Source organism: Chaetodon trifascialis, chromosome 4, assembly GCF_039877785.1.
Source record: "Chaetodon trifascialis isolate fChaTrf1 chromosome 4, fChaTrf1.hap1, whole genome shotgun sequence".
In the NCBI taxonomy this organism is placed as follows: domain Eukaryota; kingdom Metazoa; phylum Chordata; class Actinopteri; order Chaetodontiformes; family Chaetodontidae; genus Chaetodon; species Chaetodon trifascialis.
The window spans coordinates 47,355-66,573 of record NC_092059.1 but is presented as its reverse complement, the minus strand read 5'-3'; the positions used below and the strand labels follow the sequence as shown (position 1 = coordinate 66,573).

General features: G+C 44.8%; 2 protein-coding genes across 2 annotated transcripts; both read left to right on the top strand.

The window, feature by feature from the left end:
• The first annotated feature begins 2,125 nt into the window (after positions 1–2,125).
• LOC139330429 (uncharacterized) lies at positions 2,126–4,763 on the top strand. Its single transcript, XM_070961332.1, has 3 exons — positions 2,126–2,228; positions 3,050–3,942; positions 4,620–4,763. The coding sequence occupies exons 1-3, from the start codon at positions 2,164–2,166 to the stop codon at positions 4,724–4,726; spliced, it is 1,065 nt and encodes a 354-aa protein (XP_070817433.1). The 5' UTR covers positions 2,126–2,163; the 3' UTR covers positions 4,727–4,763.
• A 3,714-nt stretch (positions 4,764–8,477) lies between these two features.
• On the top strand, positions 8,478–18,521 carry LOC139330043 (uncharacterized). Its single transcript, XM_070960772.1, has 6 exons — positions 8,478–8,581; positions 8,721–8,945; positions 12,490–12,682; positions 12,839–12,927; positions 13,078–13,250; positions 17,985–18,521. The coding sequence occupies exons 1-6, from the start codon at positions 8,478–8,480 to the stop codon at positions 18,179–18,181; spliced, it is 981 nt and encodes a 326-aa protein (XP_070816873.1). The 3' UTR covers positions 18,182–18,521.
• Positions 18,522–19,219: the final 698 nt, after the last annotated feature.

The following is a 19,219-nucleotide window of genomic DNA, read 5'->3' as shown; positions in this document are numbered from 1 at the left end:
CAGGCAGGGCCAAGGCAGGAGACGCAGCTGAAATCCACAATCCAGATTCAGCCACTGTCCATGGGAACCTGCAAGACGACAAAGCACAGAGACTCCGGGGAAGGAGCTAAGTTAGTAAGACGCCGTGGTAGGACATGAGAGCGTGCAGATGGAGAGGGACAGAAGGACAGAGGAGCTCGGTGTATCTTTGGATGTCCCCCGACAGTCTAATCCTATAGCAGCATAACTAGGGGCTGGTCCAGGACCAGCCTGAGCCAGCCCTAACTATAAGCTTTATCAAAAAGGACAGTTTTAAGCCTACTCTTAAATGTAGAGACAGTATCTGCCTCCCGGACAAAGACTGGAACATCGCACACAACATCGTTTTCAAAAATGTTGTCGCTTACATGAACCCGGATAAATCCGCCGTTGAGCGCCACCATAACTGTGCCAATCCTATGGGCGCGAGTGTAAACATGGTCGCTCACATGACATTAAGTATTTTCAGTCACATGTTGTGATGTTTCGGAACCTAAAATGCTGTTTAACTCTGTTTACACGGCAACATATAACTGGCATTTTCAGAAATCTCCACTTTGGCCGGAGTTTTTAAGAATGATCGTTTTCCAAGAAAAAACTCTGTTTGCGTGTAAACAAGAGGCCAAACCGCATGAAAACATGCATTTTCCCTAAGTGTAAACGTAGGCTCAGACCTTCTGTCTCATGCCTGATCTGTGAATCTGTAAGCGTCTGAGTTTCTTCATAGTTGACACTTCATTCTTGATCACATCACATATGAAGATTGACAAATGACGGGACGCATTTTTGTTTCATCACACTAATGGATTAATAGTTATTGATTATTATTTATATTTATGTTGACAGTACATTGGTTCTATTTGTTGTGTGCATGCACCTCTACATACGTAGTGAAGTTATTTAGGTTATGTCTCTGCCAAGATCAAAGTGAACCATGGTTCACTGAATTACAGTGAAAACATTGTTCTCTATTGTTCAGCCTTTTGAACCAATTACAAGAAGTTCTGGCAGGCTATCAGCAGAACCAAAACAAGGAAAAACAACACAACAAAACAAAATGAGCCATGGTTGCACCTGAGGAGAGGAGACCAAAAGTCCGTTAGGAAAACTCACCAAAAACCATCTGACACTTTTCAATTATTTTCCAAGAGAATGAGAGAAAGCCAAATTGAACTAAAGTGAAAGCACACCAACATCAGATGTATGCCTCCCAACAGACCAATCAATGTTGAGTATAGAGAGACAGAGTTCTGTCATGTGTCGTTCTTTAGTGCTCTTCCAGAATTGCAATGTGAAACCAAAACTAACTGGATCAAACGTGAACAATGTGGTAAAAATGCGCGTTGGTTTGGACCTTTGTTCAGACCGTCATGTAAGGTTGACTCTATTTATTTCTGTTTAGTTCCATTTGGTTCACTTCAATCCACACACACAATTCAATGATACACACAATACACATAGTGCACAGAATACACACATAGTACACAGAATACACACATAATCTGGCCACACACTGCACTGATACACACATTACACAGAATACACACAAAACACACATAAAACACAGACTACATGTACAATAAACAGAATCAGAATCAGCCATATTGAGGTGTGTGCACGTACATGGAATTTGGTTTGCTTTAAACATTTCACTCACTGTACTTGAAAAATAGATGAAAAAAAAAACAAAAGACTGAACAGTAAATAAAATTGTGAAAAAAATCCAAAATAAACAATAAACAATTCATGCAATGAAATTTACCCTGTGCAGGTAATTGTGTAGACAGCAACAACGGATTCAAAATGTCCAGTCGATGGATGAATAATACGCACACAACACACACAATACACACAAAACACATACAATACACACTCACACTCAGGGTAACACACACAGTGAGTGCTGATGTAAACAGTCTGTGGTCTCGTCAAGTTAATTAGTCTTGACGAGCTGCTCAATTTAATCCTCCTTCCTCTGTCACAGAGACCAATCAGGGCTGCTGATGTCACCCTTTCCCCTCCCCCATCCCGTCTGTGTGTGTGTGTGTGTGTGTGTGTGTGTGTGTGTGTGTGTGTGTGTGTGTGTTCAGCTTCTTTGTGTCAGCTCGGTTGCCGCGGCAGCCACAGTTTGAGGACAGAGCTTGTATGAAGCGTCGCTGCGTTCCTCTGAGAGCTGACCATAACCTGTTGACCCCCGACACACACGCCGTGTGAGTACACACACACACAGTTGGTGTTTCTGTTTCTGTCTCATGTCTCCTATAAATTATTTTCTACTAATTTCCATCTTCTGAGTCATTTTTAAAGAACATATTATCAATGATGTTTGATAACAACACAAGGAAACATTTTAAATGTATCAGCAAAATATTCGCTGAACATTAAATCTGATCACTTTTTCCTGGTGTCTTTAGATCCTCGGTGTCTAAGTTCAGGTTCTTTGATTCGTTGTCACTTGTCTGGCAGACAGACAGGACAAGTTAAATTTTTCAATATTGAACCAAAACCACTATTTTTCCTAAAGCAGAGAGCGTCCGTTCCTCTGTGAACATCTGGTCCGTTGTTGATCTGCAGCAGCTGCAGTCTTACTCTGTGAACTGCTCTGAGTTTGTTGTACATGTTTTTTTCTGTCTTGTGCTGTAACGTGGTCGATGATGAGAGTGACCAATTGCAGCTGAGCTGGAACGTTGTGGTGGTATTACAGGACAGTTTGTCCTCCTGTGATTGTGATTGTGTTGTGCTCTGTATACCTACAGCTCCCCAGCTGTGCAAACACCACCAGGCCTTATTCAATGTAATACATTTTCAAGTAAACAATCAGCTTCAGCTCAATGCAGTGAGAAGTAAAACTGATAAAAAAAATGAAACTACTTTTGTACCAGATTTAAAATGTGGATGTAAAATGACACAACTTACATCAATCGCTTCTAGTATGATGATAGGCTGAATGTTTCAGTGAATCCATCACAGCAAATTGATCCAAGTCCTGTTGTTTGGACTCTCGTGCCCTCTAACCATGGTCTGTTCACAGGTCGGGGGTCAGGCCGCATCCTGTTGTCCAGGTGAGGTCAGAGGTTGCGGCCTCTTTACCAGGACACCTGAGTGACTTGTCTAGCAGCGAATCAGCTGTCAGGTTGATGAGACAACACCCCCCTGCGACGTCTCCAATTCGTTTTCTGCGATTTGAGGATGAGACAGAGACAGAGGCGGAGACTCGTTACCTGGAGCGACAGAGGAGATGGGTGGGGCAAAGAGGAACAGGTGTCCTGGTCTCTAAACCAGACCTGAACCTGTATGTCAATGGCAGAGCGGGGCCGCAGGGGTGGGGGAATGTTGTTGACAGACAGCATAGAGAACAGACACTGGTGGAGAACCTGAGCCTCCATCTAAAGCCACCTGTACCTGAAGACCGGGGTCGAAGTCTGTATAGGCCCCACCTCAACCTGCGGACTGAGCCAATCAGAGAGACTTACATCGGTTCTGTCACACCTGGTGAGACTAACAGGAGAGGCAGCGGAGAACGCCATGTTGCCAACAACCAGGTGAGGAGGACAAATCCAATGGAACTCAGTGGAAATCAGGTGACTTTCCCTCAGGCCATGCCCACCACGGACCTGCCAATCAACCCCTATGCCCCCAGCCAGCTGACCACCCCCGCTCAGCCTTCAGATTTAACCCCACCCATCTCCAAATGCTCCTCCTCGTCTCCGCCATCACTGATGATATCACAGAGTATTAGGCTAAATGGCACAAATGTGGGGAAGAATCAGAAGCAGAACCAAGAGGATCTTGGGACACCTGCAGCAGCAAAGCCCCACAGAGAGCTCCAAACTGGCAAGGAGCTGAGGGAGATGAGCCCCTGTGTGGAGGAGCAAGGTCTACATCCTAGGATGAAGAACTCCTCCTTGACCTCAGAGATAACAGGTGAGAACATTTTCATGGCACTACATTTACTGACATACTGACTGTTTACAGACAGAGATACATATATATGACAAAAACACCGTTAACAGAGTACAATATACTGTCAGTCACATCACAGAGTGCTAATGCATCATATGGAGAAGTAGTAGTCAGTGTACAGTCTTCATGTCTGACATGTAACAGCCACTGTGAGTCTAGTAAGCAGACTGAACTGTGATCAGAGTCCTGCTGCAGGCCTCACTCAGCTTCATTATATTTCATTACGAATTTAAGTTTCATTCAAAGTTTAAAATGCTGCTATACATCCAGTTATTTCACCTGAGGATCCATCTTCTTTTTCAAAAAGCAATTTTACCACATAGCTCCAGAGGAGGATTTTCTTGTCAGCCCTGGTTGTTTCGCGAACTGCTGTACTTCTCTGTCAGAGATGTGATAATATCTTATATCAACTTCATCAAGGTAAATTGCCATGACAACTAGTGCTGTAAAATGATTGGATCTGATTTTAAGATAAAGTTGAGTCAGTGACAAATGTTCATCAGCTGATCTCACTCACACCGCTAGTGTGACACTTGTGTTCTCCTGATATGATTGCGCCTAAATTATTTGATAAACAGGCTTTATGACATCACACATACCTGTAAACACTAATGACTCATCTTATGATTGGTTTACAGCTGACAGCCAATCTTCACCATCCTCAAACAGCAGCAGTGATGGACAGGTCAGACAGCCAGTGAGAAAAGAGCTTCACAATGATGACACTTCGCTTCCTGAACAGTGAGTTTAAACCCAAACTGAGCCAGTGAAGTGCCCCCAGCTGGAATCCCTGATCCAACACTAACGCCTTTACCCAAACCTAACACATGTAGACTGGTGTGTCTGACCAAGACTACATCTTTACTGAACAAACAATCCAGCTTGTCAGCTACATTGCATTACGCTAATTTTATCACTAATAAGTTACATCAAGCAATTTACAACAAGTGCATCCAAACCACATTGGAGCAATAGCTCCATATCATCCAAAACTAGCTGTGTATCTTTTTAAACAAACAACTACAAAATCTAACTACAAAAGTTGAATCAAGGGCAACTGGACTTGGTTGTAGATATTTGAAAATGTTTCAACTCTCATCCAAGGGTCTTCTTCATTTCTAACTGGAGTCCCAGGTATTTCACCTCTGTGTGGTTGTTATGAAAGTCATCGATACCAGTTGTGGATCATTGACCCAAGTGGTGGGTAACAATGACGACAGTCATTGGAGTCGTCACATGTGGCCAATTGTGAATAATTGTTGAATCTCTTGGGAAGGGATGAAAGGACACTATAATACCTCCTCTTCTGTTGATGGATGGTTTCTCTGTTTATACACAAACAGCCTCTTTCACTCCTCTTTCAAAACATGTGGCCTCCCTCTCCAAATTATGTACATTGTTGTCCTTTAATGAGTATTCCTTATCTTTCAGGTAGAGGTTAGATGATGAGTCTTTACCAAAGAAGATGGCTCTCCTGTGTTGAGTCATATGTTTGTTTAGTGACTTTTATTTTCCTGATATACAGGTCTGTGAATTCCTCACTGCATGCACTAGATTGAGTGTTATTTGTGTTGGGTTGTTTGGTCTTTCAGATGGAGTAGTTTCTGTCTTGGTGTGTGCTGGCTTAAAAAACACAGGGATGTGGTGTTTTTTGAGTTTCTCAGACACTCCAGGCATGTCTTTAATGAAAAATATTGCTGTGTTTCTTCTTCTTTTCTTCACCACCTGCAGTGTTGGTGTTTTTCCTTGTGGCCGTTTTCACAAATGTCCAATTAGGATCCACAAGCTTTAGGTGGATCCCTCAGATGTTTGAGCTCATTCCGTTGGGCCTGGGGCACTTGTTGGTACACTAGCAACTCAGTGCTGCAGATTTTTGATGACTAATGCTCTGGTGGGTGGTGAGAGTCAAAGAGTATTGTTTTGTGTTTGGTTTTCCTGTAGACTCCATTGTGGAGACACATGTCCTCTTCAGCATGTTCAGAACAGTCCTGATGTCCTCTCATGTAACATGATGTCACTGTCCACCGATTTAATGTATTCTGTGAGGGCTTGTACATCATGTGGTTTGATTTTGACCCATGTGCTGTCCACATATCTAAACCAGAGGCTCAGTGCTCTTCCTCTGCAAGACTTTAGAACTTTGCCTTCTGCTTATTCCTTGCAAAGGTTGGCCACAATGGAAAACACTGGTAAGCCATTGGCATGGACATGCTTTTTTTCTGTAAAACCTCCCATTGCATTGGAAGTTGGTTGTGTTCAGACAGTTGAAGACAACTGAAGTTGGTTCTATTGTTGAGGTGTTGTCTTGTAGTAGTTTTGTCCTTGGTTTCCACCGCTTCCATAGTTGGGACGCATCTGAACAGTGAGGTCATATCCTAGGACACCATGGTTTCATCTATGCCCAGTTTCAGTCATCATTCCTTGTTCACAAAGTCCATGTAATTTTGAATATGATTAGGCATGCTGCCAACCAATGGGGCTAAGGTGGTAGATATATGTTTGGCAATATTCTTAGTAACTGAGGTGATGCTGCTTATAATTGGCCTGAGGGGGTTCCTTCTTTGTGAATCTTGGGGAGCCCATACATTTATGGGATGGTTTCTACATGATATAGGTAATCATGTTGTTCATGATTGATGAGCTTCTTTTTCTGTAGCAGCTCTAACCATTCTATGGCCCTTTTTCTGGTGTCCACTGGTGTGATCTCGCCCCAGTGTTTCATATGTATTTGTGTCACTGAGTAGTGTCCCTGGGATAGCAGTTGACTGTGTTTACAACCACCATGCACCTTCCTTTATTACCCAGCAGGAAGGTGATGGTTTTGCTTTTCTGAATGGTCAGGTTGGTAGGAGGTGCCTTTCTGTTCGAGAGGCACTGATGCCTTCAATCTGATCTGTTCTGCATATGTTTCTGTTGTTTTTTCTGATGGCTGATTCTGTTGTTGTGATGAGGTCAACAATTGGTAAATGCTGTTGTGTGATGATGATGAAGTTTAATTGTTTAGCCAGTTTCACTGTTGACTCATGTCCTCACAACAGGTTTACAGGCTTTAATTTCTGCCTGTATGCGGTACTCAGAGAGACTGTGATGTGGTCAGAAAGACCCAGTGTAGCATGGGGATTGGAGTGATAGACTTTGTTGATAGTCTAATAGTGATCCAGAATATTCTGTCACAAGTGTTGGCTCAACTGGTCTGTGGAGTCACTGGGAGAGCAGCTGCATCAGGCTAAACTGATTTACTGATTTATTTTCATAAATGAGCCTGCATCTTGTTTCAAACTGGATGAACTGATGTATTCATCTTACCAGGTTGTTTGATCGATATTATTGATTAATAATAGGAGCTGTACAGCAGTTTTCGACTGTTTCACTTGATCTGCCTCAGCAGATGGAAATTGTCCAGTTGTCATAGAATTGTACATGTTTAAATTTACATTATATTTTAACGCTTTAAGGACTATTCTGTCTTGGTTGAAAACCTGACATTTAAAGTTCATTCTCGACTTTGGAAACAGCAGTTCAGATGCAGATGTACTTTTCCAGCTTTTTCTCTGGAGTCTGTCTGACTCCTGAACTCAGATTATATGTTCATACACAGAACTGATCTGATATCAGTTATCTGGTTTTTCACAGAAAAATAATATGGATGTAAAGTAACATTGGGTCAGCAGCTGAGATTGAATGAATATAACACACTGAGTTTTATAACTGATACACACAAATAGCCTGTATTTAATGTGGATCTGTCTGATACTGATACATGAACTTAACTAGGTCAGTAATACCACCAATACTGATTCAGAATAGTGTTGGTGCATCTGAACCATCAGCTTCAATTCTCTGAGTGTTTCAGAATCTGATCTAGATAGATAGATGAAGATCAAGATGGCGCCACGGATGGCTGCCTTGGTGTGTTGGTGTGTGTTGTTTTGTTTTGTGTGTTATATCGGGTTTTTGTGTTCCATTACGCACCAGGGTGAGTTACAACAATGCCAAACCCTGGTTCACAGCCAAACTCAGACAGCTAAGGTTGGCAAAGGAAGAGGCCTTCAGGAGTGGGGACAAAGACAGATTCAAAGAGGCGAAGTACAAGTTTAGCAAGGCGGTGAAAGAGGCTAAACAACTGTACTCTGAGAAGCTCCAACACCACTTCTCAGCTAATGACTCTACATGTGTCTGGAGAGGGCACAGGCAGATCACTAGTCCACTCGTCACCTCCACCAATGCCCACCTTAAAGGACCCCCCCCCCCCCCCTCCCCGCCCACCTCAGTGACGACTCTTTCCATTCATGAGAGGCATGTCAACAAACTCGTTAGGAGACAGAACCCCCCGGAAAGCAGCTGGACAGGATTCTGTCTGAAGCACTGTGCTGATCAGCTGTCTCCAGTGTTCACAGACATTTTTAACACCTCACTGGAGACATGTCACGTGCCAGGCTGCTTCAAGTCTTCAACCATCATCCCAGTTCCCAAGAAGCCAAGGACCACAGGACATAATGAAGAAACCTGTCGCCCTGACCTCTGTGGTCATGAAGTCCTTTGAGCGCCTTGTGCTCTCACACCTCAAAGACATCACCGACCCTTTCCTGGACCCCCTGCAGTTTGCCTACAGAGCCATTAGATCTATAAACGATGCAGTCAACTTGACCCTCCACTTCATCCTCCAGCACCTGGACTCCACAGGAACATTCAATATTCCTTTATTCGTCCCTCGAGGGGAAATTCCGAACCCACGCTAGGATCCTGTTTGTGGATTTCAACTCTGCTTTCAACACCATCATCCCAACTCTGCTTCAGGAGAAGCTCTCCCAGCTGAACGTGCCCGACACCACCTGCAGGTTGATTACAGACTTCCTGTCTGACAGGAAACAGTGCGTGAAGCTGGGGAAACACGGCTCTGATGCAAAGACCATCAGCACCGGATCCCCTCAGGGCTGCGTTCTTTCTCCTCTGCTCTTCTCCCTGTACATCAACAGCTGCACCTCCAGTCACCAGTCTGTCAAGCTCCTGAAGTTTGCGGACGACACCACCCTCATCGGACTCATCTCTGATGGCGACGAGTCCGCCTACAGGTGGGAGGTTGACCATCTGGTGACCTGGTGCAACCAGAACAACCTAGAGCTCAACACTCTAAAGACAGTGGAGATGGTTGTGGACTACAGGAAGAACTCAGCATCACCTGCCCCCATCACCCTCTGCATCACCCTCTGTGACTCCACTATTGACACTGTGGAGTCTTTCCTCTTCCTGGGAACTATCATCTCCCAGGACGTCAAGTGGGAGCCGAACATCAGCTCCCTCATCAAGAAAGCACAGCAGAGGATGTACTTCCTACGGCAGCTGAAGAAATTCAGTCTGCCAAAGACAATGATGGTGCACTTCTACACAGCCATCATTGAGTCCATCCTCAGCTCCTCCATCACCATCTGGTATGCTGCTGCCACCGCCAAGGACAAGGGCAGACTGCAGCGTGTCCTTCGGTCTGCAGAGAAGGTGATCGGCTGCAATCTCCCATCTCTCCAGGACCTGTACACCTCCAGAACCCTGAGGCGTGCAGGAAAGATTGTGGCTGACCCCTCCCACCCCAGACATAAACTCTTTGAGACACTCCTCTCTGGCAGGAGGCTGCAGTCCATCAGGACCAAAACCTCATGCCACAAGAACAGTTTTTCCCTGTCTGCTGTCAGCCTTATCAACAAGGCCCCCGACACTCTTCACATTCCACCATCAATAAAGTGAATAGAATATTAAAAGACAACAAGTGCAAATGCAAGTTAACACAGCAAGTATATATTCAATTCAATTCAATTCAATTTTATTTGTATAGCGCCAAATCACAACAAAAGTCTCAGGACACTTTCCAAATAGAGCTTGTACAGACCAAGCTCTTTTATCTACAAAGAAACCAAAAATTCCCCCATGAGCAAGCACTTGGCGACAGTGGCGAGGAAAAACTTCCTTTTAACAGGCAGAAACCTCGGGCAGAACCAGACTCTGGGTGGGCGGCCATCTGCCTCCACCGGTTGGGTGAGAGAGGAAGAGCAAGAGAGGGAGAGTGAGACAGACAGACAGACAGAGAGAGACAGACAGACAGAAATGCAGTCAGAGAGAGAGAGAGACAGAGAGACAGACATGCAATCACAGTAACAGTGACAGTGGATGTAATAATAGCAGGAGCAGTTGCAGTGGATGTCAGGCAGGGCCAAGGCAGGAGATGCAGCTGAAATCCACAATCCAGATTCAGCCACTGTCCATGGGAACCTGTGAGACGACAAAGCACAGAGACTCCGGGGAAGGAGCTAAGTTAGTAAGACGCCGTGGTAGGACATGAGAGCGTGCAGATGGAGAGGGACAGAAGGACAGAGGAGCTCGGTGTGTCTTTGGAGGTCCCCCGACAGTCTAATCCTATAGCAGCATAACTAGGGGCTGGTCCAAGACAAGCCTGAGCCAGCCCTAACTATAAGCTTTATCAAAGAGGACAGTTTTAAGACGACTCTTAAATGTAGAGACAGTGTCTGCCTCCCGGACAAAGACTGGAAGATGGTTCCACAGGAGAGGAGCTTGATAGCTAAATGCTCTGACTCCTGTTCTGCTTTTTGAGACTTTAGGAACCATAAGTAGACCTGCATTCTGGGAACGCAGTGTTGGAGTAGGGCAATAAGGTACTATGAGCTCTTTAAGATAAGAAGGTGCCTGGCCATTTATGGCTTTGTAAGTAAGGAGGAGAATTTTAAACTCTATTCTAAACTTTACAGGGAGCCAGTGCAAAGTGGCGAGTATTGGAGAAATATGATCTCGCTTCCTGGTTTTTGTCAGAACACGTGCTGCAGCGTTCTGGAGCAACTGGAGAATATTCAGCAACCAATTTGGGCAGCCTGATAGTAAAGAATTGCAATAATTCAGCCTGGAAGTTACGAATGCATCGACTAGTTTTTCTGCATCATTTTGAGACAAAATATGTCTGATTTTTGCGATATTACGTAGGTGAAAAAAGGCAGTCCTTGAAATTTGTTTTACATGGGAGTGAAAGGACATGTCTTGGTCAAAGATGACTCCCAGATTCTTTACAGTGGTGCTGGAGGCCAGCGCAATGCCATCCATAACTGCTATGTCATCAGAAAGTGACTTTCTAAGATGTTTAGGGCCTACTACTATAACTTCAGTTTTGTCCGAGTTTAGCATCAGAAAATTGCAGGTCATCCAGGTCTTTATGTCATGAAGACATGCTTGTAGTCTAGTTAACTGACTGGTTTCTTCTGGCTTCATTGATAAATATAGCTGGGTATCATCTGCATAGCAATGAAAATTTATTGAGTGCTTCCTGATAATCTTACCTAAAGGAAGCATATATAAGGTGAATAGAATTGGTCCAAGCACAGAACCCTGCGGAACTCCATAGCTGACTTTAGTGAGCACAGAGGAGTCGTCATTAACGCGTACAAACTGAGAGCGATCTGACAAGTAGGATTTAAACCAGCTTAGCGCAGGGTAATGCCAATGAAATGTTCCAGTGTCTGCAATAGGATGCCATGGTCAATGGTGTCAAATGCAGCACTAAGATCCAGTAAGACTAGTACAGAGACAAATCCTTTATCAGATGCAATTAGAAGGTCATTTGTAACTTTAACCAGTGCTGTCTCTGTGCTATGATGCACTCTAAATCCTGACTGGAAATCCTCGAATAAACTATTATTGTTTAGAAAGTCGCACAGCTGATTGGCAACTGCTTTCTCAAGAGTTTTTGAGAGAAAGGGAAGGTTGGATATCGGTCTATAGTTGGCTAAAACCCCTGGATCAAGAGTAGGCTTTTTCAGTAGTGGTTTTATCACAGCTACTTTAAAGGACTGTGGTACGTAGCCTGTTGATAAAGAGAGATTGATCATGTCTAATACTGAAGAGTCAGTTAGAGGTAATACTTCTTTAAACAGCTTAGTCGGGATAGGATCTAAAATACAGGTTGATGATTTTGATGATGAAATTATTGAAATTAGTTGGTGAAGGTCAACAGGAGTAAAACAGTCTAAAACTGCGACAGACTGAGTAACAGTTTCTACGGTTTCTGTGTTTGAAGACAAAACAGTACCTGTTAACGGCAGGAGTCGATGAATTCTGTCTCTAATAGTTAGAATTTTATCATTAAAGAAGCTCATGAAGTCATTACTGTTCAGAGCTAAAGGAATACATGGTTCAACAGAATTATGGCTCTCTGTCAGCCTGGCTACAGTGCTGAAGAGGGCATGACAGAAAGAAAACCATGATAGAAAGAAAACAACATCATTTTAAGAAAAATGTACTGAAATATTGCACAGATTATTGCCCAGGTTATTGCACAGATTGTAATACAGATTATTGTACCATCTACTTGGAGCAGTTTTATTAGCTTCTTTTAATAGGTGTGTCATGCACCAACTTTACCAAAACAAATTCCTCGTATGTGTAAAATCATACTTGGCAATAAAGCTTTTTCTGATTTCTGATCTGATCATAAATCATTTCTGTTTCTTTCAGCTTCATGAGAGATGAATCCTCCCGTCTTTCTCTGCGTCGCCTCTTCTCCACTGTCTCACTGAGCAGGACTCGAACTGGCAGCCTTGACCGCCTCAGCTCACGGCTCTACCCCACAGTGCATGATCCCACCCCCTGTCCCAGGAAGTCCTCGAGCCTGCTGAAGAAAACCCTGTCTGTTCAGTCGCTCAGTGGGGTGAGAAGATAATTGATTACTAGTTTTTAACTTCTGCTGTATGTTAAAGTGTCCTGCAGAGGACATTGTTTGTTGTTCTTCTTCTCCTCCTCCTTCCTCTTTTTCTTTGACCCTGTATATTTTGTGTTTGTCTAAAAGGGGTCACCATTTTTGCAGTTGAGGAAGTCATCGTCAGTTCAGAACTTTGGTTCAGACCAGAAGAGGAAGAAGGATCGTTCAGCTGACTACAGACCAGCTGCTGAACAGTAACACACAAATTTCTGATTTTAATATTCTGACCTCCAGAACAACTCAGATCATCTGGAGATAAAAATGAAACCAATGGCAGCTTCTGTCCTCACTGGCTGTATTACTGTCTGTCTCTCTCCGTCTCTGTCTTCCCATCTGTGTCCCAGGTTCTTGCAACGATGTCTCAGTCTTGAGGACGTCGGTTGTCCATGTTCAGTCCGTTCTGTTGGTCGAGTTCTTCAGGTTTATTCTGATGGAACATTTCTGTTGGAAGTCAGTCGACCAAAGAACCGAATATATGGATTCATAATCAGCAGAGGGAGAGGACGACCTGACTCTGGTACTGTAACTACCACAAAAATTACTGCAAATATTTTTAATGACACTACTAAAACATAAGCCTTTTTAGCACCATTAACCAGCCTTTAAACCCCCTTCCTCCTGTCGCCTGCAAAAAAAAAAAAATTTAAAAAAAAAAAAAAAAAAAAAATATATATATATATATATATATATATATATATATAAAGGCAAAAGTGGTCCCAGTAGTAGTAGTGATCTATCTATCTATCTATCTATCTATCTATCTATCTATCTATCTATCTATCTATCTATCTATCTATCTATCTATCTATCACTACTACTACTGGGACCACTTTTGCCTTTATGCCCCACATCTTCTCCAACTCCTCCTTGAGTCCCTGGTATTTCTCCAGCTTTTTGTGTTCTTTCTTCCTGATGTTACTGTCACTTGGGATCGCTACATCCACCATTGTGACTGTCTTCTGTGCTTTGTCTACCACCACTATGTCTGGTTGGTTCACCATCACCAGTTTGTCTGTCTGGAACTGGAAGACCCACAGGATCTTGCCTTGGTCATTCTGGATCACCTTTGAAGGTGTCTTCCACCTTGATCCTGGGACCTCCAGCCCTTACTTGGTACAGATGTTCCTGTGTACGATGCTAGCCACCTGGTTATGATGCTCCATGTATGCCTTCCCTGTCAGCATCTTACACCCCACTGTTATGGGCTGGATTGTCTCAGGGGCATCTTTGCACAGCCTGCACTTGGGGTCTCGTCTGCTATGGTAGATCCTGGCCTCTATTGACCTTGTGTTCAAGGCTTGCTCTTGTGTGGCCATGATCAGTGCCTCTGTGCTGTCTTTTAGTCCAGTCTTTTCCAGCCACAGGTATGTTTTCGCTATGTCAGCCACTTCTTCAAGCTGTCGATGGCACATGCCATGCAGGGGCATGTCTGTCCATGCCAACCCTTCTGGCTCCTCCTTACTGGGCTTCTGCTGCCTGAGGCATTCACTCAGCAGGTCATCATTGGGGGCCATCTTCCTGATGTACTCCCAGAGGCTTGCTGTTTCCTCCTGGATTGTGGCTCTGATACTCACTAGTCTGTGGCCTCCTGTCTTCTGCTTAGTGTATAGACTCAGGATGCTGGACTTAGGGACCTAGGACTTAGGAAACCCTCCATGCATCGTAAGGAGCTTCCTTGTCTTGATATCAGTGGCTTCCATTTCTTCCAGTGGCCAGGATATTATACCAGCGGGGTATCTGATTACTGGCAGGGCGTAGGTGTTTATTGCCTGGATCTTGTTCTTACCATTCAGCTGACTCTTCAGGACCTGCCTCACCCTCTGAAGGTATTTGGCTGTGGCTAATCTCCATGTTGCCTCCTCACAATTTCCATTTGCCTGTGGGATCCCAAGGTATTTGTAGCTGTCCTGAACATCTGCTATGTTGTCACTCATCCAGTGAGAATGACATCTTGCTGTATATCCTGGGGAGGTGAGTGATGGAGTCAATGTCACGCTCACTCTTGGCATACAGCTTGATGTCATCCATGTAGAGGAGGTGGCTGATTGTTGTCCCACTTCGGAATTGGTATCCAAAGTCACTCTTGGTGATGATCTGGCTGAGGGGGTTTAGGCCTATGCAGAACAGCTGGGGGGACAGTGCATCTCTTTGGTATATACCACATTTGATGCTCACTTCTGCAATTGGCTGTGAGTTGGCTTCCAGAGTTGTCTTCCACAACCCCATCAAGTTCTTGATGAAGGCTCTAAGTGTCTTATACAGGTCTAGGCACTCCAGTATCCATGTGTGTGGCATTGAGTCATAGGCCTTCTTGTAGTCAATCCAGGCAGTGCACAGGTTGATACTTCTGGTCTTACAGTCCTGGGTGACTGCCCTGTCAACCAGTAGTTGGTACTTGGCTCCTCTGGTGTTGTTGCCAATTCCTTTCTGTGCTCTACTCATGTACTGATCCATGTGCGTACTCATCTTAGCCACTATGATGCCTGACAGGAGCTTCCATGTTGTACTCAGGCAGGTTATAGGCCGGTAATTGGATAGTACTGGGCCCTTCTGTGGGTCCTTCATGATGAGGACTGTATGGCCTTGGGTCAGCCACTCTGGGTGGGTTCCTGATCTTAGCAGCTGATTCATCTGTGCTGCTAGTCATTCCTGCAGTGCGGTTAGCTTTTTGAGCCAGTAGGCATGGATCATGTCAGGCCCAGGTGCTGTCCAGCTCTTCATCTTAGACACTCTTTCTTGGATGTCTGCAGTGGTAATTTCTACTGGTTCCTGTTCTGGGAGGCTACTGTGGTCTGCTTTCAATTCGAGCAACCACTGTGTTATGCGATGCCTCCTTCTCCCAGATACTCTTCCAGTAGAGCTCAGTTTCAGACTTTGGTGGGTCTATCTGGGTCTTCTTACTACCCTGCCATTGAGAGTAGACCTTAGCTGGGTTGTTGGAGAAGAGTCTATTTATTCTCCTGGTCTCGGCTTCTCTGCTGTCTTCTCTTAAGGCGGGTAGCCAGAGCTGTGAGCCTCTGCTTGGCAATCTCCACAACTTCATCTTCACCTTCACTCCTGCTGCCCCATCAGCCTAGCATGCGCAAGATGACTGTTGCCGCTGCATACATCATCTGATTGGTCTCAGTGATGGTTTCGGTGGATATAGTCATCAGTGCCATGTTTCGTCTTCCAGTAGAGATTTATCTGGTACTTTGTCTCTTAGCCTTGGCAGGTAGGTAGTTGTGTTCCCCCCGGATTCTGTTATCTGTCCTTTCAGGTCAACTGCCCTTGGGTTCAGGGTGTCTGTGCTTCTTGGGGCTTGGTACCCAATCTCATTATGCGGGGATGCAGATGTCATCCCTGCACTGACCTGTCATCCTGGCTCCCCCTTGCCGTGGTATCTTTGTACCATGGATGAGGCACATTGCAACTCATCAATCTCTAATTGCGACAGTAGGTTGTTCTTATGGATATTAGAGCACTGGGTCACAAGTTGCTTTGCAGTCTTCATGGATGTGGGGTTTTGAAGCATACATAGGTCCCACATCCCCTTCATATACCCTCTCTCACTGGGGTTGCTGGTGTAGTAGCATTCCAGCAGTGTTTTGTTCTCTGTCCTGCTCCATGTATGTCATGTTCCAGTAGCCAACTTCTCGTTAGGGTGTCCTGGTCCCCCAACACCTAACGCGGACCTTGTTGGACTGGGCGACGTCCGAGCCGGTATGGCTTTATCTGTTATTGTTGCTCTCATCCGAGGTGTAGGCATGTAACTGCAAAGGGTCTTGCCTAAGGACTCACCTGGATATGTTATGCCCTCCCGCGTGGCAGCCAGTAGCCTAAACCACTGAGCTATCCAGTCAGTCAAGTGTCCTGTTTAGCACCATTAACCAGCTTGTAAATCCCCCTCCTCCTGTCATTTCTGTCTTCCATGGAGACCCACCTCCTTGATGTTGTCCGGAGGGCAGTCCAGGTCAGAGTCAACTCTCCTGAGCAGTATGTTCAGTCTTTTTCTGTCCCTCTCAGGCCCTGCAGACCACTACATAGAAGGTTACAGATGCCATCACAGTATCATAAAATGTTTTTAATACTGTCCTGCATTCTCCGAAGGACCTTAGTCTTCTGAGCAGATGGAGATGACTTTGGCCGTCGTGTACAGGTCATGTGTGTTGTTTGTCCAGTCTAAACGATACAGCTGTGGCTGAATGGTTTTCCTGGTGTTGTTTTAAATAGTCGAGAAAGTAAAAAGCAAATCATCAGTGTCACCAATTGGACATGAGGTGTGAAGAGGGCTCACACAGGAGTATGGGGGGGGGTGGCTGATAGTGGTCGTCAAGGACAGACAGCAGAGGAGTCGGAGCGAAGACTGCACTCAGGTGTTAAGTTTTCAGACGAGCTACGGTGGAGTGAATGACAACCCTGACATTGGGTTGGCGGGGGGGGGGGGGGGGGGGTGTAAACAGCAGCAATAATGGCATGTGAAAACTCCCTGGGCAAATAATATGGCCTGAGCCCAACAGCCAATAGTTCAAATTCTGGGCAACAGATAAGTTACTTGATGGTAATGTGACCAGGATTACACCATCGGTTGTTCCGGTCGGCCCGAACAGTCTGAAAGCCACTGATGGAGACGTTGTCGTCGGGTATGTCCTGATGCAACCAAGTTTTTGAAAAACGCATCAGACTGCACTCCTGGAACTCCCTCTGACTCCTAGCGAGTGCTGTTAGCTCCTCCACCTTATTTGCCAGTGACCGCATGTTGGCCATGATGAGAGAGGGGAGACACGGCTTATGTCTCCTCTTCTCCATAAACCTCTGTTGTCTCGACCCAGCTCTTTTCCTCCGCTGTTTCTGTCCTCCCCTGCATGTGTGTTTTCCAAAACACACAGCAGTTGGTGACAGTAGCGAGGAAAAACTTCCTTTTAACAGGCAGAAAGAGAGAGAGTGAGACAGAAATGCAATCACAGTAACAGTGACCGCTCTAATAATAAGACTCTTAACTATATGTAGTATATATAGCGTAGTATATACATGTAAGTGCTATCGTGTAATATAGTACTAATACTACAATTTTTTTTACTTATGGAAATGTGGCTATAGGACTGGTTTCAGTGAAACATTTTTTGTTGACACTGAACTATTTACTCAACATGTTGTTGATTTCTTATGGTTTTTGCAGACTGTAGTTCAGTGATGATGCTAATACAGAATTGACAGTGTATAACCACTGTATTAATAGTGTTCTAACAGAATAATAATATGTGTACTATAGGTGTATATGTGGAGGACATGGTGGATAGCAGCACTGAGAAGTTGTACGCTGGCCTACTGACAGTTGGAGATGAGCTCCTGGAGGTGAACGGGGAGAAGGTGGCCTCTCTCAGTCTGGACCAGGTGACCCACCTTCTGATCCAGAACCCCTCTGCCACCATCCGGGTGCTCCGACACAGAAGGACATCTCCACAGTGACCACAACCCTGACTGTTTGCAACTACAACCACCATTAAAACAAGCACATCCTCAGAGTAGCTACCTGACCCTCACTTCATAATCAAACCACACCTTTTGGCACCTGGTCCAATCAGAAGTGAAAGTCCAGAACTGAAAAATGTACTTTACTGAAACTTGTTTGTATTCTGAAACTCCTGAGCTATTTCCTGCTCTGAGCTTAGCACAAAATGACTGGCACTACAACCCATAAACAACTGGTCCAACCAGGACACATCTATTGTTCCAACCCACTTAAGATGAAACCAAGGCAACCAAACGTCTGTATGACAAAAGCCTCAAGAGCTGATTTCCCAGTTTGTGTCTTTATATCTGACCAACATTAAAACAAGAAATCAAATTCTCCAGTGTTGTCACAGGGTACAGGTGTACAGGTAAACCAGTCCTGGTGACAGGGGTTCACTGCAGAAAAATTCACACCTTGTATTGATGAAGCAAATTCAATCCTTAGGTCTAGTTCAGACTACACGATTTTAGCCCGATTTTGACATGATTTAGTCATGGCCAACCAATTACCAGCATCATGGCCGATCATGGACAGCAATCAGATGTCTGTACTCATGTAGTGTGACATGCTAAACTACCTGTTTTGCTGCATCTGGGATGCCCCACGACACCCCAACACAAAGACTAGCGTGTCAGATTTTTTTTGTCTTCACTCGATTAGTGCGGCATCTCCCACATTATGTTCCTGCACAATGACCAATCTGGTGGTCTCTCCAGAGCGCAGTCAGGTCACCATGGGAAGGAGGAGGAGGAGGGATGCAGAGGTTGCTGCTGTCAGGTGAGACAATGAAAGGGAAGAAAAGTTGGTTGAGCTGTGGCAACAGTACCTCTGCCTTTTTCCACGAGGCTCGAGTCATAATAGACAAATGTTAGCGAGAAACACTTGAAGCTCTTCATCAACCGGAGAGTAGCTGCTGTGCTGTCACCACATCATCCTTGGTCCAAACTGCAGGAATATGCTCATCATCAGTAAGTCCAGATCAAAGGTTAAAG